General features: G+C 36.5%; 1 protein-coding gene across 1 annotated transcript in view; it reads right to left on the reverse strand.

Annotated features, from left to right (window-relative positions):
* The window catches only part of dchs1a (dachsous cadherin-related 1a), a 125,591-nt gene extending 105,364 nt beyond the window's left edge, over nt 1-20,227 (reverse strand). Inside the window, exons 1-2 of the mRNA XM_051863054.1 lie at nt 19,890-20,227; nt 6,434-8,242 (exon numbers count right to left, since the gene is read on the reverse strand). Of these exons, the coding sequence (XP_051719014.1) occupies nt 6,434-8,221 (1,788 nt within the window). The 5' untranslated portion in view covers nt 8,222-8,242; nt 19,890-20,227. The remainder of the gene's footprint in view (nt 1-6,433; nt 8,243-19,889) is intronic.
* Between the last annotated feature and the right edge of the window lie 7,415 nt (nt 20,228-27,642).

The raw sequence follows: 27,642 nt of genomic DNA on the forward strand, positions 1-27,642 counted from the left end.
AACCACTATATATATAATATACATATATATATGTTTAGTGGTTTTCCATAGTTAATAGCCATTTAACATTTTCACAGGCCACAATTTTGAATATACAGACATACAATAAATATCTAAACAAAAAAAGCATGAAAATTCAACAGCAACAAAAAAACAAAACATCAAACAAATATTGTATCAAAAAAAAATTAAGTAAAAAAAACAATCTCAGACAAAGAGAAAATATATATTTTTTATATATATATAATTGGTCTGTCACCTAGTTGACCATTGTGATCCATCACTATTGCATTTAAGCAAATAAACAGCATTCGCATGAGTCAATTCAATATGAATATCTTTATTCTTACAACAAAACGACTCTATAAATAGTTAACTTTCATAACCAAAAGTGTTCATGTTAAGCTCCACAGGCATTTTCTACACAGTTTCTGCTTCAGAATCCAAAGAAATGTTATCAAAAAAAAGAAAAAAAGAAAACGGTCCTCTTATTCAAGGCCATTGTGAAAAAGAGCAAAAACTATGCAAAGTTGTCTGGCATCAAACCAGACTGGAGAAATGATCGCCTTTTGTGTGCACTAAAGCAGTGTGACCAAGTCATTGGAGAAGTGGAGAATGGCTTTTGGAGGCTAGAGGAAAAAAGCAGCATCTGAGGCATATTCTGAAACAAAAAAACTGGACATCTGATCAAGAGAAAAATGCCATATGGTAGTGTGTATGCAGCTTAATGAGGCATGCAGACATCCACTCCTCCTCAGACCAGGAACCAGGTCCATGCAAAGGCCTGCTGAGCTTCGCTTGTTTATGTTTTGAGTCTAGCATTCAAAGACGAAAAACTGAGCCAGTGAGTAAAAGCGTAGCAGTAACATCAGTGTAAATGTGCTCTAAGTATAAATCCTGATGCAATACAGCAAAAATAGATGCATTTACTGTAACTTCTTTAGATCATATTACATCAAATACATATTTCGGACAAGAATTTAGAGTGATTTAGAGCGCCTAAACAAATTAATTGAAGACTAGAACTGCTGAAGAAATAACAGAATTTCAACAGAAATTTATTGATAAAATTGAAATTTGTTTATAAACATATTAATGTATAAGAAATTATGTTTCGTAGTCTGGATGCATTCTGGATCTGCACCATGTTCCACTAATTGGTGTGGGGAAAAAAACTCAGTTAAGGAATTGCACATACTTCTATCAGTTTTTTGGGGGGGCAGTTGCTGTCAGTATTCGGAAACCTCTTTCTGCGTCTGACTTTCCAACAATTTGGCTGATTTAATGTCTAAAGATGCAGGAAAAAAGACACAGCTGGAGTGCACTTGTCTGATGCTGTGATATGAGTAATATGCCCCAAACTGTCCCAAACACAAATACACCTTTGAAAAACCTGGCAATGAAGCAAAGAGATATAGTGCTGCCCTTGACCAAAGAAAGCCCTGTGAGTGTATTTTTTAAAGCACCGGGGCAATCAAAGACTGTGGAAGATAAATGGAACAATATCAGTGATGTCTTTTCAAGGACATTGGAGTTCACTTCCAGCAGAGAGTTGCCAAGACACGACTGAGACAGGAAACATCTTTGAGGCTAAAGGGAAAACTGATAGACGCACAAGTTGTACTCAGAGCTCCGAAACGGGCAAATGCCAAAATATTTTGGTTTGGCTCAAATATTCTGACTCCTCTCAAGTTCTTAAAGAGCGTCCAGTGTTGACAGATCTCTCTAAGAAGTTTTGGGGTGGTGAGGTTGTACTGACACCCTCCTAATGAGCTGTAAAGTCAGACCAGATAAGGAGCTGTGGAGGCACACAGCTCCCCATGAGGAAGGAAGAACATCCCTAAAAGCCAAGTTAACTTTTGCCATTACAGTAGAGAATTGTTAGTGCTCATTTCACCTCTTTAGATGACTAGGGCTGGGACTGAATTTGATTAAAAATCAAATCAATATTTTTTAGCCTTTTGTAGAAATATATATTTGCTCTAAAATGTTGTTGTTTGTTTTTTTCTCAATCATAGGAATCATGATTTTACATTTACATTTTAAACAGACATTGTAGCCAAACTCAAATCATTAAAAATTTTGTTAGAAATAAAATGAAGACATGTTTCCACAATGATTGAACATATAAAACATTTTGATATGGGACAAATGCCACACGGATATTTCCATAAACATTTTTAATGGCGGTAACCCAAACAAAAGTTGGAACCAGATTTTGGAAACAATTCACTGAAATTGATTCACAAATTCTTTGAACCAGTTCACAGAATCGATTCACTGATTTGCTTAATCTATTCTCTGAAACTCTGAAAATTACTCAAACGTACCAATTCTAACATTGCTTTTTGCAACTGAACTTTAAAGGGTTAGTTCACCCAAAAATGAAAATTATGTCATTAATTACTCACCCTCACGTCATTCCACACCCGTAAGACCTTCGTTCATCTTCGGAACGCAAATTAAGATGTTTTTGATAAAATCTGATGGCTCAGTAAGGCCTGCATCGCCAGCAATAAAACTTTTCAATGCCCATAAAGCCACTAAAAACATATTTGAAACAGTTCATGTGACTACAATGGTTCGACCTTAATATTATAAAGCGACGAGAATACTTTTTGTGCGCCAAAAATAACAAAATAGTGAATTATACCACAATATCTAGTAAAGGGCGATTTCAAACACTGCTTTATGAAGCTTCAAAGCTTTACGAATCTTTTGTTTTGAATCAGTGTTTTGGAGCGCCAAAATCACATGATTTCAGTAAATGAGGCTTCATTACGTCATAAGTGTTTCGAAATCTCAATAGTTCACGTGACTTTGGCAGTTTGATACGCTCTCCGAACCACTGATTCGAAACAAAAAATTCGTAAAGCTTTGAAGCTTCATGAAGCAGTGTTTTGAAATCGCCCATCACTAGATATTGTTGAATAAAGTCGCTATTTTGTTATTTTTGGTGCACAAAAGGTATTTTTGTCACTTTATAATATAAAGCTTGAACCACTATAGTCACATGAACTGTTTTAAATATGTTTTTAGTAGCTTTCTGGGCGTTTGAAAGTCTAAGTTAACTTGCTCTCAATGCAGGCCTCACTGAGCCATCGGATTTTATCAAAAATATCTTAATTTGTGTTCTGAAGATGAACGAAGGTCTTACGGGTGTGGAACGACATGAGGGTGAGTCATTAATGACATAATTTTCATTTTTGAGTGAACTAACCCTTTAAATCTGTGACTTATTAAATAGGCCTCTCATACCTACGAATCGTGAGAAAAAGAAACTAATCTTTAGGGGAAAAAATGGCCAAAAAAAAGTGCATTAAAATCATTGCAATGTTCACAATATTGCTTAACACCAGCAGAATCACTGCTAATATATTGTAAATATTCAATATATCTAGCCAATATATCAATATATCTATTCAATATATATTCAATATATCAATATACCCCAGCCCTAACTGTGCATAAGAATGCTACTGTTTGCCGGAACCCATTATTAATCACAGAAAAATAGAACAAACAAGCACAAAGATGAGTGTCTCAGTGAAAATAAAAGAGAAGAAGGGCTTTAGAAATAGAATGCAGCGCTAACAAGACTATGCTAACAGATGATTGTCCAAGGCTCTCAATGAATCTGAATGGGACAAAGGCCTTTCCTGCCTTATTGTGCTGTGGAGACCTGTGGAGCAACCACACTCCATCTTTTTCACAGCTCTCTCAATTCAAATCATTAAGAAAAGGGAGACTTGACTAGATGTACCAATTATGCAGCTGCCTCACACAGAGTGAAAAACGCTCGTCACCCCGGTGGTGAACATTTCCAAGACCGCAGTTGGAGTGTGTTGTGAATAGTAGCCTAAAAAAGTGAAGTGTCCTTGCAGAAGAGACAAAACAGCAGCTGAGTTCAAGCCATTCTTACGCATGTACCAAAGAGAAGCTTTTCATCTTCGTCCTGCATAACAGCTCCAAACTTTCCAAATGGTTATTTGGATTTGGAATGATACCAGCTGGGATCAATATTCAGGTATTAAACAAATGACTTTGATTAATGAAATGACTGTTGACAAAAGTTTACAAAAGTTTGTCAAGCTTGTAGTAATTATTATAGTAAAAAACGTAAGAAATGTTCTACATGATATAATAAATAAAAACAAAAACTAGCATAATTGGAAAAACACAAACTAATATAAAATACATTTTTACTCCAAAACTAACTAAAATGCAATAAAAAAAATAGCAACAAAAATCATTTTAGTTTTGGATACACAATATGTTATAAACAGCTCATCTCCATTAAACATGAAAATTCTACGAGATACAAATAACAATAATAGACAATGCTGAGAAATTTAAAATGTAAACATTTTTGAATGAAACCAGTTAGCGCATTAACTTTGGCAGCCGTAAAAATCTGAAACTGAAATAAAAACTAAACATTCTGAATGTAGAAAACTCCAAAACTAACAATGACATCATAAAAACTAATGAGAACTTGAGAAGACAAATTCAAAATAAAAATGAAATAAAATGGGCTAAAACTGACGATAAAAAACTAAATTAAAATTCTAAACTATAAAAACCCTGCCCTACCCAACACTGATGATTATCAACTCAGTTTTATGCCTTATAAATAATAGAGTAATAATTGAAAGCAGGGTGGTTATGGTCATTTTAAGGATTTAGTAACAAGTCTTATAATTTTAGACACCCTTGATTCCAATGCCACAAGTCTTTTGCTTGTTATCTTTGCGGTTAAAACAAAACAGGATAGAGTCGCTAGAGTTTTCACACTACAAAGAGTGGAAATTCCACCAAAAGAGAAATAAAACAGATTTAATTATTCCTCAGCCCAACGGCAGTGACGCACAAGCAAAGTGACAAAAACTTAAAATGTAGTAAACCACCAGTGCCAGTACACATTAAACTAATCATGCTCTGCTGAGGGATACACTGGAAAAAATGAAATCAAGCCCAGTTCAGATGTTAAATGAATGATCACAATAGACCCATTGTAATGGCATTTGGACAGAAGCTTTGATTCAGAAAAAGGGAGGCGGTGGGAACTCTGCGCACAGGGATCTCTGATGAAGGGAAAAAAGCAACTCATCAAGTGCCGTGCTGTGATGCTTGGATGTGGATTTGGCAGTGATTTCTGCAGTCTGTGCATCATCAAACTCCCAACTGCTCTTGAGTGGCATGCCAGCTCCCATCTACAGCAGTCGTTTGTGCCACAGCCTGAGAGACAGTTGGTTTGGACCTCGTCCTTGGCAAGTTTGCTTTGATGGTTGTAAGGATAGACTTAGTAACTCCTTATATTGTTCTTATGTTGAAAACTCAAGTCCTTTGGCAACTGTCTGTGAACTGTTAGCACTCACTGAATGAGGATGGAAACTGACAGCAAGACAGGAGCCACAATCAGATGTGATTTGCACTTGATTTGTAGACCTGAACGCTGCTGATCCGATTCCTAATTCCGAACTTAAGTAATACCACTATAAACTTCTAATTTTACTCCCAGACCTCCCACTTGACCCTCTACAGCTCCTATTCCCACTTTGTAGCAGAAAGCAGTCAGTCAGTCCCAAAATCTCTCCTAGGCACGATCCTCCCTCTCTCCGGAGAAACCCCAGGGCCAAGTTCCCGTCTGCTGGGCCCTCTGTCAGCTCGCTGGAGTGTGTCTCAACCCCCGCCAGCACAAATCCACCACAGAGAAAGCATTAATGTGCCTTCACTTGATATGTGACCATGTGAAATTACACGTTTTGATTTACTAGGAAATGTATTACGAGCTTTGAATTTGCCTGTGGAGAAACTTATTAGAAAAACACTTTGAAGTCCCTGTACAGACATTGATAAAACGCAGAATGTGCCTTTTATAGTCAGCAGACAACAGGGACTAAGAATTCAAGGCCAGATGAGACCAAAGTGCAAACCTCAACTGACCCCTCACACTTTTTCCGATGTCATTTTCTCATAAAAAGTAAAGTTGTGAATCTAGAACCGGTTCTTTGTAAAAACCAGAACCAGAAGTCTTTTGCCTTTAAATGTGAACTTATCTGAACCACCTTATCCACTACAGTGAAAGCCATTGAGAAGTGTAAGAACAGCTAGTAAAAAACAATCTCCCACAGCCTGAGGAGAGTAACTCCCTACTGAAGTAGTCCAAACCAAACAAAGCTTACTTAAGCTCGCTCCTCAATATCTTACAATTCATCATGCTGGTTTCCAAGTCAATTTCCTAAAACGACTGTTTCCATTTACTCAGTTAACACACTTTAAAAGCGCACTCTAGCAATATGTCTTAAATATACACAAGTTATTCTACATTGGGGTTTTCACACAGTTCATGCTTTAAAAAGCCCCCAAATTTTGCATATTAATAAGTATAATACAAATTCAGCATTTGAAGACAAAGAAATGATAGTCCTACCTCCATGAAACAGGTCCCTGCTGCGGCATTCTCCTTGATGGATGCGTTGTAGAACTTGCTGCCAAACACAGGTTCGTTATCATTAATATCCTGTAGGATCACTTTGACCACAGCTGTAGAAGACAGTGGCGGTCGACCCCTGTCGGTGGCAACAATGGTTACACTCGGTATTGGGTCCGTTTCATAATCTAGCTGGGTCAGGGTGGTGAGAATACCAGTAACTGGGTCAACACTGAACCACTCTGAATGACTTCCTTCAGTCTGTAGGATGCTGTACTGAACATCCCCGTTGGGTCCTTGGTCTTTGTCCCGTGCTGTAACCTGTACAACAAAACTTCCCGGAAAGGCCACCTCTGGAATAACCTGGGTATATTCCTGCTGGTCAAACAAAGGTGGGTTGTCATTAACATCTGTGACCTGAATGGTAAACGAAGACTCTGCCCGTAACGGAGGGGTGCCAGAATCTGTGGCCATGACTCTGAGTTCATAGTGGTCTTGCTCCTCACGATCAAGTATCTGATCTACACAGATGAGATAAATGATGCTGTCTTTGGTGGTTAAAGCAAACTTCCCATCGCCCCCCTCCAAAGATACATTCACATTGGCATATTCTCCATAATCAGGGTCTGTGACTGAAATCCTAGCCACATACTGGCCGGGCTGCGCTCCTTCAGAGATCCGTGGAGAACCATCCTCACTGAGGAAGATGATGGTCATGGTGGGCTGGTTGTCGTTGTAGTCTCGCACCTGGATGGTCACAAAGGCATTAGTGATCTCTGGTTGACTGGCATTGTCCCTAGCCTGTACCACAAGCTCGTGGACTCTTCTCATCTCATAATCCAAAGGCTTGTTCAGAGTGATAACTCCAGTTCGAGAGTCAATGACAAAGTAGTGATCAGGATCACTCTGTCTTCTGTTGATGTCATAGAGCACCAACCCATTGTCACCTTCATCAGCATCTGAAGCAAACACTTGCAGTATATTGTTGCCAGGTTGAAGGTTCTCGGAGATCATTGCATGGTAGCGACTCTGGTTGAAGACTGGGGCATTGTCGTTGATGTCCTGCACAGTCACGTCCAGGATCATCTGTCCTGTCCTCTTGGGTGAACCACCATCAAATGCTTCCAAGAGTAGAGTATACGAAGATCTTGTCTCTCTGTCCAAGACCGCATTGACCACCAAATCCAAGTAGAGGACTTTGTTGGATCCTCGTTTGGTTTCAAGAAGAAAAGCTTGTCCTACATTTCCATCCGTTATGATGTAACCTTGCGTAGTGAGCTGGTCCTCATCTGCATCCACAGCCGGCTCAAGAGGAAACTTGGTACCTATGGTTGTCTGTTCTGGGATTTTAAATGTGGCTCTTTTTCTGGGGAACACTGGTGCGTGATCGTTGATGTCATTGACTAAGATGGTGACTTCTACTGTTATACCGGTCATGGTGACTGCTATGAAGCTGTAACTGTCCCGTGCTTCCCGATCCAAGACCTTTGCGGTTTTTATGATCCCTGTACTCTCGTCGATGTCCAGATCAGTGCCAACACCCGTACCCTGATGATCTGAGATGAAATAGTGGGTTGCAGTCATGTCAGGTGGGAGGCCAGCACTGATGTCACCTACTACAGTTCCTGCTGGCTGTTCCTCATCTAGTTGGAGCTGCAATGTTCCTGGCACCATGGATGAGTGGATGGTCTTGAAGTGTAGTGCCACATAGAGGATCACCAATATCCACCACTTCAAAGTCCTGTTTTGAGGCAATGGATCCATAATTGTCCTTCCTTCTCTCTTCATAGAAAATTCTTCTTACAAAACCTGACAGGACAAATGGAAAAGGACATTACTAAGTGAACTAAGAGAAAGCAGTCCAACATTATCAAAAAAAAAAGCATGCATTACAAAAAGATGGATTACACAAGCAGGCTCGGTTACAGTTATGACAAAAATGCTTAAGTGGCTTTCCACATGTTGCATGGGTTCTCTTTTAATAATACAGCAGCACACCATGTGCACACATTGTTCCTGCATTTTACTGTCAGCTAATAAGTCAAGACGTTATTGCTACAGCTTATGCAAGAAGCTTCTCTAGTCTGTAGCAAAATTCAAAGTCTTATTGTTTTAGTTATTAAATGTTTTGTTGAACATATCCTTTGAGTCAAATGAATCAATATTTCATTGTGTCATATTGATTATTTTAGTCAATTTTGACAATTTTTTTTCATGCATGCATCCAAGCTTGAAACTATCACTGAAATACTCAATACCTCAATGCTCATTTCTTTTGGGGTGTAAACTTAAGGAATGTCCTCCTACAGCAAAATATCGGTGCAATGATGGACAGGAGCTTAAAATAGAGACTGCGGCTAACATGACCCCCCTTCTTTAGTAAAACTATTCAACTGCAGCCCACGTTGACGTAAAAGAGAGCCAAGAGGACACTTTAAAGCCAACTCAGTTTTAACCCTGTCGTATACTAATGCCAACACTAATGCACAAAATGAAGCTAGAAAAACGCTGGTGGGCCAATTCTAATATATTAAAACCACAAAGGTCTCCTCTGAGTGTTTCTCCAGCTCCTTTTTAAATTAGCAATTCCTCATCCATAAAATTGTAGCTTGAGGACCTGCGAACTATGACGACCTTATTGCTGAAATTATGAAACAAAATCTTTTATAGATGATTCCTGGATTAGGTTCTTTCTAGGTCCAAATGAATTATAAACATTCTGTAAGACAGAGCTTAAATATTTATGTATGCTTGTTAGAGGAACTTGACTCATCCAGCCCAGCTATTCAAGTATTAAGGATCTGCAAAGCAGAAAGGAGATGAAAGATTGAAAGTTATGAGAGAGCTTATTATCCGAGGAATAATGAATTGAGTGGTTTTCTGGTTCCTTTTGTGGAATAAAAGTACTACAGGAAAATTGCATTAACATCCAAAGGTACAAGTGAAGCCCATGCTTGACTCTGCCTTTGACTAAATCTAATGAAACAACACTGTAAATCACATTGACCCCCTTTATTTTCAAAAGTAAGCTAGACAGAGGTTGCCAGTGCCTTTTAGATTTAAACACTTTATGCACTCTCTTTTTCAAGAAAAGCGCATATATATACTCTGACTCACCACAGATTTTCTGATAATCTAAGCCTTAACCAAGGTCTGAGGACAAAATTAAAACATGAGCTTTAAGATGAGCCTGTCACCGTCTGCATTACTACCAAAAGCCACAAAATCAATTTCAGGCCAAGGGAAATAATCATGTCATTCTCAATCACTGCAAAAGAAAAATGACTTCACAATAAAATTCTTTATCAACCACAGGATTTCACTTGTTTTCATAAAGTAAATAAAAACAGAATCACAGGAAATACTTTTGCTCTGTCATACTGAAGGAATCAGAGAGGCTCCCTCCGGTGGTGGACTCCGGATATTTTTTTCCCCTCTTCAAAATTCTAACGCTAATTCTTTTCACTTTCTACCCCGCAGGGTATTTGTTTTAAGTAGGTAAGTATGTCTCAATGTGTGTGTAGATTAACTCCATATAAACTGGTGGTGTTGAATCTTGAACACAGCTGCACATGTGGTTAATCTAAAATGTGTGTGAATGAGTCTGATGATGCAGGTGTCCATATAAAAGTGTGTGTGTAAGCGGCTGTGTGTGTGAGTCAGATCAGTGCGTGCTGTGCGCCTCATTGCGGTAGTCTGTCAAGTCTGTGGTAGTGACAGTGTGTGTGTGTGTGCCTGAGCGACGGAGCAGACCAGGAGGGCTCCACACAGTCTGCCCTGCACCCTCTCTGGCTTTGCTGCATTGTAATTGGGGTCTGCTGGAAGCCTGCCCCGTGCATATGGGAATCCAAAGCTAATTTCAGTCTGTCAGCATCACAAGGACTGAGAAACACACACACACAAGCAGGAACACTCTCATATGTTTAAGAAAGTACAGGCGCGCATACACACACACACACACACACACACACACATTACCTCCAACGTAGATTAAGTGCACTTTTTGAAAGTAAAGCCTCTAAATACATAATGACCATAAGTCTGTGTCTGTGTGGTCCTGGTAAACCCTACGTTATGGGGACAAAATGCCCCCACAAAGATGGCAATATCCAAAATCCCTGTCCTTGTGGGGACATTTTTTTGTCCCTATTAGGAAAATAGCTTATAAATCATATTAAGTGATGTTTTTTGAAAATATAAAAATTCAGATGGGATTTTCTGCAATGGGTATTTTTAGGATTAGGGGACAGAATATACAGTATAGTACAGCATAAATATCATTATGTCTATGAAATGTCCTCATAAAACATAAAAACCCAACATATGTGTGTGTAGTATGTATGCATAATATAGAAATGTTATTAATATATGACATTTATTTAATTAATAAATGACAGAGTATATTTTTAACACACTGTAAGCATTCACTGAGGTTTTAAAAATTAAAAATTTGACTATGATTTGTTTTCCAGACATTGAGGCAATGTCTAAAACATTGTCAAAGGCTGAAAGAAAGTTACACAGATGTGTTCAACGGGCACTGCCACTTTTACTAATGGCTGGAGCGGACCTCCAAAGGGCTGGACATGTACCACGGCAAACAAACCTAGACAACTGCTATTTTGTCCAAGATAAGTTTCTTATTCTTAGATTTAATGCCTCATTATACTACATGGCATGGAGAGAAATATAAAGGTTGACTATAACATATTATTCCTAAACCAGATTTATATAGTAGAGTTCATACAGATCAAATCATTCAGGACGTTGGCCATATATCTTAATATTTTGCTAATTTTATAATAGCATGTTAGGGGTGTTATATCACTGTTTCTGACTTTCCATCTTTGGGCATCTTTCCAGCGCTCTGGGTCATGTATTTAACCCAGACCACTTAATATGACAAAGGGCTTGTGGTTTAATTATAGAAAATGGCCCATTTGAAGAAAAAGAAAACTTTGTGTGCAAGGCACAGTCTATCCCTTGACAAAATCTGACACAGATGAAATGAAAACAAGTCAGCCCTGTTTAATTTAAAGCATGCCCTCAATAACACTTAATAATGGTCTCCAAGCTGTTCACACCTGCTGATTCCAAGCACCGTAGGGCAGTTTCGTACTTTTTTTATGTAATCTTCCATTCCAAAGAAGAGAAGATAGCAGATTTGTGGGTATGTAGACCACTAATATTTCTGAGCAAGTGTTGCAGCCTTCCTCCATTAGCCAGAACTTTCATTCCACACAACGGTTCCAAAGATCTGACAGAGCAGAAATCTGGAGTTAAACAATCCCAAAGAAGCTGCTCTGTTAAACACTGAAACCACTTTGGCCAAGACGCTGGGGATGAAAACAACCACAGCTGGCCAGACCAATGCTGATCATCTATCACTCGATGTCCAAAACGTTTTCCCAACCAGTGGAAGACGTCCACGTCGCTCACGACACCTCAAACAACACTCACGCTGGAAGACTGTAATGACTGCAAACACGGCTTTAAAGAATTATGTTTTTTCTAAAGTTCATTTCGGTTAGATCGAGAGGGCGAATGAGGTAAAGACAATATATTGGCCCCTTCAGTGTAAATGATGAGTGAGAAAAGGCCCTGATGCCAAAAAGACCTAAAAAAGAAACCCTAAGCAGCCATAAAGTAACACCATCAATCTCTACATTGGGCAACTCAAATATTTCCATCTTAAAGGATGTTTCGTGCTGGGCCAAATTAACTTCATGTTGACTATCATTTGATCTCAAGCAAACATGCTGTCACACTGGGATTATTTTCCTAATATTTTATTGCTTTTACAAGATAACCAAAAGAAATCAAAGAAAACAACCAACCTGGCCAATTGTGATCAATTCCAATACAACTTCTGGGTGTTTGAGCAAATCACTCAGATCCAGTGAGACTTGGCAAGAGAAGCCTCATGTTGAAGCACTTATCTACAATAATGGAGTATCTTAAAGATCTGCAAACACCACCCACGCACACACTGAGCCTATAACTAGAGTTGGGAACCAAGAACCGATTCTTATTCAGAAAACTGGATCCTTTTAAAATAATAATACAGGAACCGACTCTCGAAAGAATAACTCTAATGAGTCAATCTTTTTAGTGAATCAATTACATATAGCACAACTGGTGTAGTCTGAGTAACAAAAAAAAAATGAATAAGTGAGTTGATTCTTTTTAGTGAGCCTTAAAACATACAGCAGAACCAGTACAGTCCTGAACACCAACTAAAGTCGCTAAAAAGTCTGTGTAAACAACTTTTTTTTTAATCAGTTTTTGTCCAAATATCTATTCCTTACAAATACTATAAAGGGTTAAAGGGTTAGTTCACCCAAAAATGAAAAAAATTCAGTCATTTATTACTCACCCTCATATCATTCAACACATGTAAGACCTTCGTTCATCTTCAGAACACAAATTAAGATATTTTTGATGAAATCCGATGGCTCAGTGAGGCCTCCATTGCCAGCAAGATCATTTCCTTTTTCAATGCCCAGAAAAGTACTAAAAACATATTTAAAACAGTTCATGTAAGTACAGCAGTTCAACCTTAATATTATAAAGGGACGAGAATACTTTTTGTGCACCAAAAAAATGAAATAACTTTATTCAACAATATCTAGTGAAGGGCAATTTCAAAACACTGCTTCATGAAGCTTCGAAGCTTTACGAATCTTTTGTTTCGAATCAGTGGTTCGGAGCTCCAAAATCACGTGATTTCAGTAAACGAGGCTTCGTTACGTCATAAGTGTTTCGAAATTTCAATAGTTCACGTGACTTTGGCAGTTTGATATGCTCTCCGGACCACTGATTCGAAAAAAAAGATCCATAACAAAAGATTCGTAAAGCTTCAAAGCTTCATGAAGCAGTGTTTTGAAATCGCCCATCACTAGATATTGTTGTATAAAGTCGTTATTTTGTTTTTTTGGCACACAAAAAGTATTTTCGTCGCTTTATAATATTAAGGTTGAACCACTGTAGTCACATTAACTGTTTTAAATATGTTTTTAGTAGCTTTCTGGGCATCTGAAAGTTAATTATCTTGCTGGCGATGCAGGCCTCACTGAGCCATCGGATTTCATCAAAAATATCTTAATTTGTGTTCTGAAGATGAACGAAGGTCTTACGGGTGTAGAACGACATGAGGGTGAGTAATTAATGACAGAAATTTTCATTTTTGGGTGAACTAACACTTTAAGGAACCAGAATCATTAAGACAAATCAAATAGCCTAATCAAAATATTTCACAATTCCCATCCATACTTATAATAAACCAGCAAATAAGGATGCTGATGGGATTCATTAAATGCATTTTGATTTTTACCTTGACTCAATGGTTGAGTTGAACCTTCAATCTCAGTACAGTAGTCCAACATATTGGTAGATGGTAGATGTGCTCCACAGGAGCTGGTGGGAAAGAAGAAAACCACCTGCAGGCCTCAGATACGTACACTGCTAATCTACATCAGATACATGTGTGCTATGGGGGAAAAAACAAGGCCCTATCAGCCGTGGTTTGGCCAGAGTTTAGGATGTTCTAGCTTCAGGGGACCATCTTTTTCCCACACCCTCTTCCAACCTGCTGAGCGTGTTTGTGGAAATGTTTGTGGAAAGAGGTCTACGCGCTGAAGAAAACAAAGAACCACACGTGCTGCTGGGTCCTTTGAACATGACACCAGCTGATACAGCTTCGGTTACGGTGCGAAATTGGAAACATCTGGCTGCAGCAAGCGGATGAGTTCAGTACAGAGTTTATGAAATTCACCGTGTGTAGTTTTAACTGAACACAGACTGTACCATCCCATTTGCGGATAATTTCAAAGAGTGGTATCGTGTCCGGTATGCCTGTTGCCATATGGAGAACTATATATATTTGAGTTGTTGCACCCACAGTCAAACAAATCCATATCAGGTTGAGACGTACAAGCTATAGCCGCAATATTTTTTGTCTACCTCCGTAGATTCAAGTTACGCTTATTACAAATGCTACTTTGACAGTTATCCATTTTATGTTTATGTACTATCTTAAGCCATGTCTTTGTCTCTTGGAAAGACAGCTACAAAATTCATTGTCATTAAATTTTGAGGGACAAATCTGCAGAATTCCACAGAAGTCAACACGAAACAACATTCGCGAACCATTTTACTTCCGAAACCTGATATATTTCAGGGTGAAAGAGAATTTTCAACAAGAGAAAATAATTAGGAATTAATTAGACGATCATAAGAAGTCATAATAATTCATAAAAGATGGCCTATAAGAAGTTGGGTTGTGCATTTTTGTAATTCTGCTGATTTGCCCAATCAGTACAGAAAACATGACAGACACGCATTTGTTGAGATGTCAAAATACAAAAGGCTAAGACTTGGCCCTAGATTGTACAAAACCATAAATGATTCTGACATTTGTAATGAATGTTTTTTACGAAGCGAGTGTTTTCACAAGTGTTTTTTCTGTAATTTGTTTTTATGAAACCCTGTAATTATAAGGAACATACTAAAGCCTTTTGAGTGATATTACAAGTGATTACAAAGTGTTTTACAATAAAAAACCCTATCGTATACCTCCAGAACAGTTGGAATATATGGCACCTGTCACATGGGATCATTCTGTGATACTTCTGCATCTTTTTTAAAAAGATTGATGCTGGTCGATATTCACTGACATTATATGGACGAGCGCGAGCGGGACATTTTTTTTTTTTTTTTAATTCTCCTTTTGTGGTCTGAGAAGGGCATACAACATTATTTCTAACAACCCCAGGCTAAATAAATGATGACTTCAATTTCATTTTAGGGTGAACTAACCCTAGAGAGTGGTGTGTGTCTGTATTTCAATTAATGTAGCCCATTAATATAGAATGGTGATTAAACTGACTGAAGCTACCTGTGTATTAAACGATTTTAATGCACACCAACCAGCCAATCACTTCCAGCCAATCAGAATCGAGTATTTAGACAGAACATGGTATAAATAAAAAATTAATAATTATAAATAAACATTTATTATTAGCAATATGTTATTATTATTATTATTATTATTATTATTATATTTTTCATTATAATTAAATAAAAAATTAATACAGTAATTGGTGATTTATACACAAACAGAATTTTAAAGAATTATATATACAAAATTATGAAGACATTTTTTTTTTTGGAATAACATGCAGCAATGATCTGTACACAGGCACATGTATTAATCAAGTAAATGGGTTCAATTAAACAAAGTATATGTATATGGGTCATTGACAAATAAGGTTTTTAAAAGTGTAAAAAAAACAAATGGAAATATAATTAATTTTGAAGTTTTATTAAGTGTTAACAATGAGATTATGTGGTTTTTATAATCAATTAACACTGCTTTTGTCATTTTTTGCAAGATAGACAAAATTTGACACCAAAAAAGTCATTCGGTTTAACCAAAATTTCGGTTTTACCGAATAACACTTTTGGTTATACCAAATGACGATATTTTCAAACAATGCTAACAGGCTGATATCTGGCTAGCAAAAGGACAATCAAACATATTATATTTAGTACAAGTTTTTAAAATATTACAACATTTTCCATGTTTTATAGCGGTTGTACCGAATGACCTGATGTTTTGGGTCAAGTGAAAACACAAATTTTTCAAATAGTTAAGAGAGAGTAGTTACTTTGCTTTACGACCATGTGGTCCTTTGCCGGTGTCTGAATGATGTCACATCCTGTCACATGATATTGACCGCATGACTTGATCCAAAATGGTCCCTTTATATTGGTTACTCCGAAAGACATCAATGAAATTCTTTTTTTCAGACATTCTTTCTCATAACAAAGCAACGACTTCTACACATAATTTTAATACCCTTTTGCACTATGTTGATATATGATGTTATAAAATCATGCCAGAATAAAAAAATATATACATTTATAACATTATAAGATGTTTTAATCACAAATGAAATGGCTGTATTGTCCTAAACCGAATGACCTTTTGACACTTCAAAATCTTTAAAATACTTTTATATGTAGCAAAATATAATTAAAACCTTTTGGATTCAGTTGTACTACCTTACATACTTTGGATGTCATATCTTTGTTTTTTTTATTATTATTAAGGCCTTTGGACAAAAAAATGACCCGTCACGTCATTGACCCATATATATATATATATATATATATATATAGTATATAAACATATACTTGCAAAACCTTAATTATTAGACATGCTAAAGAGCAACAAACATGTATAACTATGCAAAATCCCAGCTATAGGTGTTCACTGTCATATTACAGTTGTCATTAACTGTACCCTACAGCAGCAGTCCACTTAAAACAACCAGCAGCAGCCTTTACCCAAGGGCACAAAGCCAACAGTTCATGTGGGATACGAACCTACAATTTTTCAGTAAATACAAGAAGGTCACACACTGACCCTACATGGCTTTATAAGACATGTGTACAGACACACCTCCCTTCAGAACCTAATGAGAAACGCAGATGAGGGGCAACAGCCCTCTGGCATGCAATCTCTGCTGTCCACTCTGTACACCACTCTGGAGACCAGATGCTGCAACTGCTTACGGTTTTAGTGCTTCACCAGAGACCTGTAAGGATGGGTTTAACTACACCACAGCAGAGGTACTGGAACTGTCTGATCATCAGAGAATCCTTCCCTGAGCCAAAAGTATGAGATCAAGAGTGATGTAAAGTTGTGTGTGTGTGACTGCTCAACGACCCCGCTTTTTTTTTCCAACATCCGAATGGATCTCAGCTCACCCGAGACAGTCTGAGGTCAGGAACGGAGCTGAGAAATTAACCGATCGTCCATTGGGACTAGAGTCTGGTGACATAATCCCTGGAATGTCTTGAAAGCCCTTCAGCGTTCGATCTGGTTCTGCTCAGTCTGAGAATCGGACATCAATTCTGCAGCTATTTTCTTAGCAAACTTTATAAATTTCACTTAGTCTCCAAACTAATAAAAAATGGTTCAAGCTCTAAACCTTTCCTCAGCTCGGCTTGCTCCAGAATCAACTACACTTCCTGTCTAGCACGCAGTCGCCTTCTAGTTTTATCTTTGATTTATTAGATTTTCAATGTTTCGTTGTGGCTGTTGAATCAAACATGTTGTTCTTATTTAAACACCGTTATAATATAAACGACCTAATGCAGTCTGCTTATTTGAGTGAGGAACATGGTTAATTTTCAAGCTCATGACTTCACCTGAACAAACTGAAACATGAATCGCATGAGATGTGACTCACTAATCTTATGGATAGATCCCAAAACCGAGAGTGCGAACATGTGGCGTTTAACAAACGGATGGCGATGGGCGGTGCGTTATAATTTAATAGCCTCTAAGATCAACCAGAGAGGTGGAAACAGTAGCTCGATATCACACTATGGCAATCAATGAACCAAAGAAATGGAAGTCAACCGAGCTGAATTAGTGAAAACAACCTTATTATCTTGATGAATATTAATTATTCTCGTCCTCAGAGGGAGATGTGGAATGTGGTCTGGATGAACCCCGATCAGTCACCAACACAAAAGCACAGCACTTCTCTATGGCTAACAAAAGAATTCCACTGATCAACCAATTTAGGAGGAATGTCTTGCGGGAAGAGAAAATCTATATGCTCTGGCATGTCAACCAAGTTAAATAAATGACCACTGGACATCTGCCCCTGTTATTCTGCAACTGATTTCCTCTGAGGTCCAACACTTTGCCAAAAATATCATCTGAGATACACTATTCAAGAAAGGTCAGGCTGTGGGTGACATTAATAAATACATTAAAACTGTAATTTAATTGAAAATGGTGCATGTGATATAGCGGATGCAACACTTTTATTTGTTGAATTTGAAATCAGATACATTCATTTTGTTGGGATTATTCTTTAGGTTATTAAGTAACCTTTCGTTTTCTATAGACTGGAGGCGAGATTTAGAAAGTTTTCACAGGCTGCCACAGCTGTTCCTCTGGCATTTTATATATTCTCCAATTCATTTTCAAGAGAAAAGAACTGAAGTTATGCGATACAAATCACCCCCTCAATGAATAGAAACGTTCTGGAGGCTTTTGTGGCCCACACATGGGTTACACCAATACAAGGCTAGATTAAAACCAGCAGTGCAGAATACAAATAACTGGAGCTCAGTGGTCAAACTGCTGCAGTTGCAAGCACAGTGAACCACAGAATATCTCTTAACCAACTGACTTCTACTGTGTATTGTGCGTCATGGTTAAGAAATGTAATAGCTTATAACTTAGTATTAATATCAATATCAGCTGCATTATGACAGATTGTAAGATTAATTGCACTGAGTTATTACTAACAAAATGGTGTAGGTCTGATTCATTCCAATAAACATTTTTTTAGAGTTGCCTAACCTCCATTTCTACCACATCTACCAAAAAGAAACAATGCATGCATTTCCACTTCAGAAAGTTTACAATAACCATCATAAACACATTTACAATAACCATACAATAAGCACCATGCATTTACAATCATCATAACCATCATAAATCTAACCTATAGATTCAAGTATAACTATACCTGAAGATGTATTAAACCCAAAAACGCAATATACTCAAACAAACAATGTTCTCAAGTCTGAATTTAAACTTCTCCCATGACATCTCAATAATCTCACTTGCACATGAAACACTGCATAGTAAAACTAAATGCATGACCATGGACTTCTAAACTAGATAAGTGACAACAATGCTCAATAACCGCAGTGATTTCAATGTCTACTGCAATGAGAAATTAAAAAATCTTTGTTATTACATGTATATGTGAGGTACCCAACATGCACAGCGACAAAATTTGACATTTTGCTATGCTTCCTTTCTAGTCCACAAAGTCTATACGCTGCAAGCGACTATGGCAAGCTGTGTTAACATTTATTCCTTAAAACTAACTAGTATCTATTTTTAAGTTACTAGCAATTTAATGAATAGTAAGTAATCCAATGTAATCCAAATATCTTGCAATTTTTTGTACTAATAATATATTAGTACAAAGTAACGAATCATGACGAATTGTTCTCCAGTTATCTATTCTAGTTATTATACTCTTCTACACTAGTGCCTATTTATCAGACACTAGGGTTTTTCCCAATTGTTACCATTTTTTTTTTCCTATTAGTAACAACTGCTTTATTTTATACTGCTATTTGTTAGAGTAAATCTAGTTAAATTTAAAACAGTAGGCCTACTACTGTCCAAGTTAATAAGTAGAAGTGGTTTATTTGATAAAAGTGGGTTATTTATTGCAAGACAAAATATAAGTATCGCTAACATCAAGACAGATATAGTACTTGTCAGTTTTTAAAAGAATAAATGTTAATCCGGCTTGCCATACGCGCGCGCGTTGATGAAAGCGTTGTAGTTTTGTCGCTTCATTATGGAATATAAAGTCTCAGTTCAACGCGACTGCCATGAAACACTTACACTCATCTGTTCGTGCTTTTCAACGAGAGAGATCCAGTCTGTGCCAACGTAACTGCAGGAAAACCACCCAAAAATGAAATGTCGTTTCAAAAAATCCGTTTTAGATTATATCCATCTTCCCACAAGTTAACTTTCGCGTGCCACAATAACTTCCACAAGTATATTTCCAGTTTTTTGTATTTTCCTGTTGTTGTCAAGCTCAGAATACGCTGCACCAATTCAAAAGGGCTCTGTCCTCCAAACTGAGCGCAGCAGACAGGATGAAATCAGTCCGTCAGCATCGACAACAGCATCCAACTCTAGAATCCACACTTCCAACACACGCTCTCAACCTCCCGGAGTGAAACTCGACACCAGCCGTCCCACTCCCGCATGAATATTCATAAAGCACGTGTGAGAGCGTGGTAATGGCGTGCCCTCACCGAACGGGGGCGACAGCGGGCCAAAACATTGTGACATGATTTGCTCAGACTTTGGTGCCACCAGTCTTCTTCAGAAGGAACTGAATTTATGTGTAAATTTAAATTCTATCTATCTATCAATCTATGTATCTATCTATCTATCTATCTGACAACCTTTCAATTTTGCATTTCTAGTACTTTATTTACTTGTTCGGAAATATTTGATTATTTTCTGATTTATAACTAATTCAAACCATGCAATCCATATTATATAATATACAGTCATGACAAGACAAAAATAAACACACGTCCAAAATATATAAGGAGAAAAAAAGGTGTCGACAAAAGTAATCTTGAGAAATACGTCATTCTTATAGGTTTGCGAATTGTCATGTGGTCTGGGTGAGAGTTGAGGCCAAGACAACAGACTTAATGTCAGGTCATGTAACTTCCTCCCATCTGGTGGTTGTCTAAGAGAAGCATGTTGAACGCCCTGGAGGACATTTACTTTCATCTGCTGAAGAACTGGAGCCATGACCTTGGATCACTTTCTGGCCCCATCAATCCTATGAGACAACAAAAGAACAAATCACTGTCTGTTTGCATATAAATCCCTTTGACACAGATAAAGGCAAAGTACTCCTAAGAACCTTGTACTGTGCAGAACCTACTCAATAGTTTCATTATGGTGCAAAACACCTTTCCAAATATTTTTATCAATACATCCATCAGAAATGTCTTTTAGCCTCCTAGGAAACATCACTGCAGTCATGCTTGGATGATTTCCCATACAGTATGTGTTAAGAAAATAAAATATTGCACAGAAAGTTCCATTCATCTTATTTAAACTATAAATTGACAGATATGTTGTTCCATATAAGCATACTACAGTTATACATTCTGTATTCTAAGTCCTTCAGGAATAAATAACACACATGCAACGTCCATTTGGTTGTGTATTTGTGTAAAGCCTCTCAAAGAAATAACAGTGCAGTATTTTATGTTTTATTTAAAGCATAAATGTATACATAACTAGTTTAGAATTAATTAATATTTGTTCATTAGTAAAAGAGTACAAATAAACCTTGCCAATGGCCTGAATGTTCAGCTGTCGAGCAGAAGCGAGGTGTACTGCAGTCTACATGGTATATCAAGTGATAATGTTAAGAGCCCATGGGATCGCAAGGCCATGCCAAAATCTAGATACAAAAATACATTAGACAGGAGATGAAGTTTTCTTGAAAAAATATACTATATAGTTTATTTATATGAAAGGAGTTTAGGGAGAAGACAGGCTTGGCAGCAAGTTAGGCTGAAAAATGAAGAAAAATCTGTCTCATACACCCTCGAGTCCAAAAAACCTGCAAATTTTCATGTGTGCTGAATGGGAAAGAAAATAAAGATATACTACAGATTCTCTTCCTCCAGTAGCACATGGCTGAGAGACATCTGACTATTATGGAGACGGGAAATAAGGTCATATACTTTTGTTTGTTTAAATCAGTTTTACTCTTTAACAATATGTTTACTTTGTGGTGATATGTAACTATTACTGATACAAGGCAATAGAGCTGCTCAGTTTGTAGTCTTATAAGCAACACAAGTCTGTGGTTAACATTACTTCAAGAAACTTTCCTGTTTTATTCTACAACTTACATAATCGTTCAAAAGTTTGGGGTCAGTCTGTGACGCTCAACAAGGCTGCATTTATTTGATCAAAAACACAGTTCAATTGTGAAATATTATTACAATTGTTTCAATTTATATATATTTTAAAATGTAATTTATTCCTGTGATGACCAGGCTGAATTTTCAGCATTTTCACATGATCCTTCAGAAATCATTCTAATATGCTGATTTTCTGCTCAAGATACATTTCTTGCTGAAAACAGTTGTGTTGCTTAATATTCTTTGTGGAAACATGCTACAGTGTTAAAGTTCCTGTGAACCAGAAGTTGCAAATGACTTTTCTCCAGTGTTGTGACGTATTTCCAAGTGAAACAGAATATTGAAAAGAGGGCAGGGTTTTACTTTAGTGCTCCTCCTCTCAATCTCTCGCTCATAGCAGACTAACGGTTGGAGGGGAGTGGTTTAAGCATTTTCAACCCAAGCCGTCAAACTGATATCATCTGAGAAGGAACGCCATTCCAGACTGGAAGTAATTTTTCAGATTTTGATTAAAGATTATCATGACAAACCATTTTTTCTGTGTATTAACTTGCACAGATTAATTGTTCACCACAACACTAGTACTATGCGCTAACAAAATAAATAGGGTCAATTTTGATTTCATGACGACTTTAAATAGAAAGTTCAAAAGAATAGTATTTATTTGAAATAGAAATCTTTTGTAACATCATAAACGTTTTTACTGAATTTTTCAGTTGTTTATAAACATATTAATGGCAAAAGTGTCATTACAGTGTATTCAACACAAACTAGGCTACCATAATATGTGAGCAACATGTATATGCATGTTTATATTTTTGAGAGAATAACGTTTGTGTGTGGTTATTGAAAAAAAAACAAAAAAATTAAGTCACTGAAATAAGCACACAAAACAAATACTAAATATGTGTCCACAAGACTTCCGGGTATTGGAGGTTGTAGACTAGAGTTGTTGCTTCAAAATGATGTGAAAATCATTCTGCCTACTCATTCACATAAAAAAAAATTGATTTAAATTTTGTAAGACACTCTTTGTTTAGAAAGACAGTATGCGTGGAGGCCTGAATAATCCTGAATAATGATGTGATTCACACCTGAGGAGAAAAAAGACCCACATAATGAGCTGCATAATGAGCCTTTCAGTCAGGTACGCTGTAAAAAGTAATATGTTATATCTACCCCATAAAATTTTGGCAACAGATTACAAGCAATATTATTAATTAAATTCAACAAATAGAACTGAGTTAGAATTAATCAAATTAATTCCTTAAATGTCAACCATTTAAAATAAGTAAAATTTAAACAAAAATATCTGAATAACAGACAGACGTCAAAGATGAATTAAGAACTCTTTATTTTTATTGCCAACATTGAAGACACCTGATGATAACAAGCAGAATCACTGAAGGAACGAGAAACACAAGAATTAACAGAGGTTTAGATGTTGATTGAAAATGTTTTGTTACCATTATGGTGATCAGTGTTTCATTTAGTTGGGCAGATTGACTCTTTGCTTTTTATGTCAGTTTGTGGTTTTTGTAATGTTGTTTGCTATTTTTACACATTTTAAATGGTTGACTTTTAAGGAATGAATTTGATTAATTCTAACTTAATTCTTATATGTTAAATTCAGTTAATAAAATTGCATGTAATCTGTTGCCACAATTTTAATAAGTAGATAGAACGTGTTACTTTTTACAGTGTAGGCTATGTGAAAGAGAACTAAAGAATCTTAGAGCAAAGTAGTTTATTTTGTAGTTTATTTAGAATATAGTCATTATATAACCATAAATGGTTTCAAAATTAACATTTGCTGTATGAACAGGTGTAATTTATTACAAGTAATGTTAACCACAGTCCTTATTTTACTCATAAATTGAAAACCGGTATGTTAAAAACCCATTAGAAACTCTTAAAGGAACAAACTAGCTTTGTTCTAGGTATCTAGGTAAACAAAGCTCTAGGTATATTCACCTAAACAGGCTAAAAATGGCCTTCAAAACAGCTATGACTGTATCTAAGCTAATGAACGCATGTCCACAATTTGGTAAACACTCAATTAAATGTTTACAACCAGGACGACTAAAAGTTCTTGGGATCAGCAGAGAAACCAGAACACTTGTATTTGGGTGGAGCGGAACCCATCAGACAAACAAGACCAAGCAAACCCATAAGCTCACTTTCAGAATGTAGTTGATTCATGATGTCTAAGCAGCCACAGTTATTTCCTGCTAAATTCAAAACTGTCATTCTGTTGTATGTATTTGTTTGTGGGAGAATATGTTAAAGCGACATAAAATGGGGCAGGGCGGGGTCATTCTTTTACTATTCGGTATCTGATTTGGATTATGACTTTAATGACACATCATACACTACACTTTGCACAGTGAGGTCATGTTTACAGTGTTTATTTCATGTCAGCTTGATGCATGCTAGAAGGGAGGGTAATGGGTGCAGAGAAATGTAATTTCAGTACAACATCTTTGATTTGGCCGAATAAAATGAAGCAGAAATGAAAATGTATAATTCAGCAGACATTTATCCTAAGCAATTTACTGTAAGTCAATTGCAAACACTGTAACTCTGAAGCAATTTGGAGTAATAAAAGTCTTAGTTGTTGGACTAATATCACAAAAATCCCCACCAGCGCTGCACAAACAGCTTTAATCAGAAGAATTCATTCCAGGCCCTCTGCTGACAGGGGAAATAAATAAATAATATAGACTTAATATAGATTTTTAGATAGATTGTCACACCAATTTTAATTTCAAAGCAGAACCATCATAAACAGGATACTATGAAAAACCGAAAAGATTCGTCAGTCTAACATTGCCGCCAGCAAACTACAGCAAGATACAAAACACACTGAAAGATTAATCTTACGTTGGAAATGTTTACGGTCTGCACAATGCTAACACTGATTAGGATGATCTATCAGGGGAGCATATGTAGCCAACATGTCAGAGACGTAATGGAGACGACCGGGCCGGGCCGAGCTCTCGTGAATCTGCACAACTGTCTCGAAGCTTTTGTGTAAACCACAGGAAAACAGAGTTAAGATGCTTTGAACACATTGCAATGTCACTGTCATTCCTGGAAAAAACATTCAAATGACTTTCCACAAAAGGTCAAACACACAAACATAAGCAAATGCCTTATCAAATGTAGAAAACCAATTCATATTCAGTAAGAATTCCTTGCTATCTGTTTAAATGTGTTTATATCGGCTGATTTACATCTCTTACCAGTTGTCAACAACATTTTTCCATTGCCATCTTGTTTTTTGTTTTTTTTTTTACTGCAAGGAATCCAAACAAACTCTGTTGCTTATTTCGAATGTTCACATCTCATGCATTTATCACCCAAACATGAAGACGTGCACAACACAATTGTTTGTTAACTGAGGGATATTGCCCGTTTTAGCTTATAAACCACTCGAGTGGAAAAGCCAGGTAATGTTTTGAAGGATCTGCTGCAGTACTTTGTGGTCAGTCCTTTGGCCACATCACACAATCACAGACTTTGAAATTGCTCCACCATGGCTATTTCAGTGACAGTGGTCTGAATTATGTTGGTGCACTTATGCAAGGTTCAGTTGTGATCGGTGGTCTGGCCTATTGATTTGTGATGATATGTTGAGAGATTTATTGCAAGGTAACATGAAAAGTCATTTCGCTAATTCATTCGGTCAATTATTTGACTCTTGTTACCTCGCTGTTCTTGGCTTGGGAAAAAATTTACAAATCACAAAAGTTCAAATGCCTGTTAAAAAAAAGCCTCCAAAGCACCTGCTAGTCGAGTCCCTTCACATAACATCAAACTGTCACTTACCTCATTCAAATTGGCTCCCTTTACAGACTGTTTTTCTCTTCTTTTGGCCAGTTTCCCTGCAGTCCACAGCACAGCCGGGTGTGAGACGACTTTTCATGAGAAAGTGCCTGAAACCTTCCCATCTTGCTGTGAAATCACAAGAGGTAGATTTAGATGTTACTTGTGAACATTTACGGAAAAGGTAATGAGTTAATGTTTAAACATATCAGACTTTTTAACAAACAGTTCAGTTTTATTCTTTTTAAAATTACCTTAGAGAAAATGGTCTTTACATGCTGCTTGAGGCCCATGTTTGACGGCTCTTCTGTCTGTTTACACAATCCCTGTCATATCAGAGAGACACATCCCTGGCAATCTCAATGGGTCTGTCCACAGTGATTTACAACTCTGTCAAAATACTCCAGCTTAATTGATTTAAAGGATACAGTGTGATCCAGACAGGCTTGATCTTGGTTTATATTTCATTCTTTTCAAACTATACAATAATGGAACGCACCAAAGGCTTGCCAAGCTCCCATCTAAATAGATGTAGACCTAAACCTTAAATAGTGGGGTGTACTGTCACAATGTCATTATAGGATTTTCAGCAAAATATAAATAGTCAAACAATTATGAAACAGAAAATAATTAATGAAAATGTAATGGTTAACACATAGTAAGGTTATCAAATTATATAAATTATCATATTTAAAAAAGATGTGACAATATCATTATTATTACTATTATTATTATTATTATACAAAATATGTTGATATTGGAGCTTGATTTTGGAGAGAATTTACAAATATGTAACAAAATAATTACAGTATACATTAACAAAAATTACAGTTTTAAAGTAGTTTGAAACCAAAAACCACTGCTAGAGAAATAAACCAAAGCAAAAACAAAGCAAAAAAAAAAAAGAGCACAAAACAAAATGCAAAGCAAAACAAAACACAAAGCAAAGCAAAACAAAATGCAAAACAACAAACAAAATGCAAAGCAAAACAAAAAGTAAAACAGAAAAAAAGCAAAGCAGAACAAAACACAAAACAAAAAAAACAAAACAAAATGCAAAGCAAAACAAAACACTAAAAACAAAGCAAAGCAAAAAGCAAAATAAAACAAAAGAAAGCAAAGCAAAGCAAAATGCAAAACAAAACGCAAAACAACACAAAGCAAAACAAAACACAAAATAAAACAAAGCAAAGCAAAACAAAATGCAAAACAAAGCAAAGCAAAACAAAACGCAAATCAGAACAATGCAAAACAAAATGCAAAACAAAACAAAAGCAAACCAAAGCAAAGCATAAAAAACACAACAAAACAAAATGCAAAGCAAAACAAAAAGTAAAACAAAGAAAAAAGCAAAGCAGAACAAAACGCAAAACAAAACAAAACACAAAATAAAACAAAGCAAAGTGAAGCAAAATAAAACACAAAGCAAAGCAATGCAAAACAAAACAAAACAAAAAATACAAAGCAAAACAACAAAACAAAAGCAAAGCAAAACAAAACACAACAAAAAATGCAAAGCAAAACAAAACAAAATGCAAAACACAACAAAATTAAAATCAAAGCAAAACAAAAAGTAAAACAAAGAAAAAAGCAAAGCAGAACAAAACAAAACAAAATGCAAACAAAGCAAAACGCAAACAAGCAAGCAAAAAACAACAAAAATGCAAACACAACAAATAAAATCAAAGCAAAACAAAAAGTAAAACAAAGAAAAAAGCAAAGCAGAACAAAACAAAACAAAATGCAAAACAAAGCAAAACGCAAAACAAAGCAAAGCAAAACAAAACAAAATGCAAAACAGAACAAAACAAAACGCAAAACAAAGGAAAACAAAATAAAACGCAAAGCAAAACAAA

Source organism: Ctenopharyngodon idella, chromosome 15 (genome assembly GCF_019924925.1).
Source record: "Ctenopharyngodon idella isolate HZGC_01 chromosome 15, HZGC01, whole genome shotgun sequence".
In the NCBI taxonomy this organism is placed as follows: domain Eukaryota; kingdom Metazoa; phylum Chordata; class Actinopteri; order Cypriniformes; family Xenocyprididae; genus Ctenopharyngodon; species Ctenopharyngodon idella.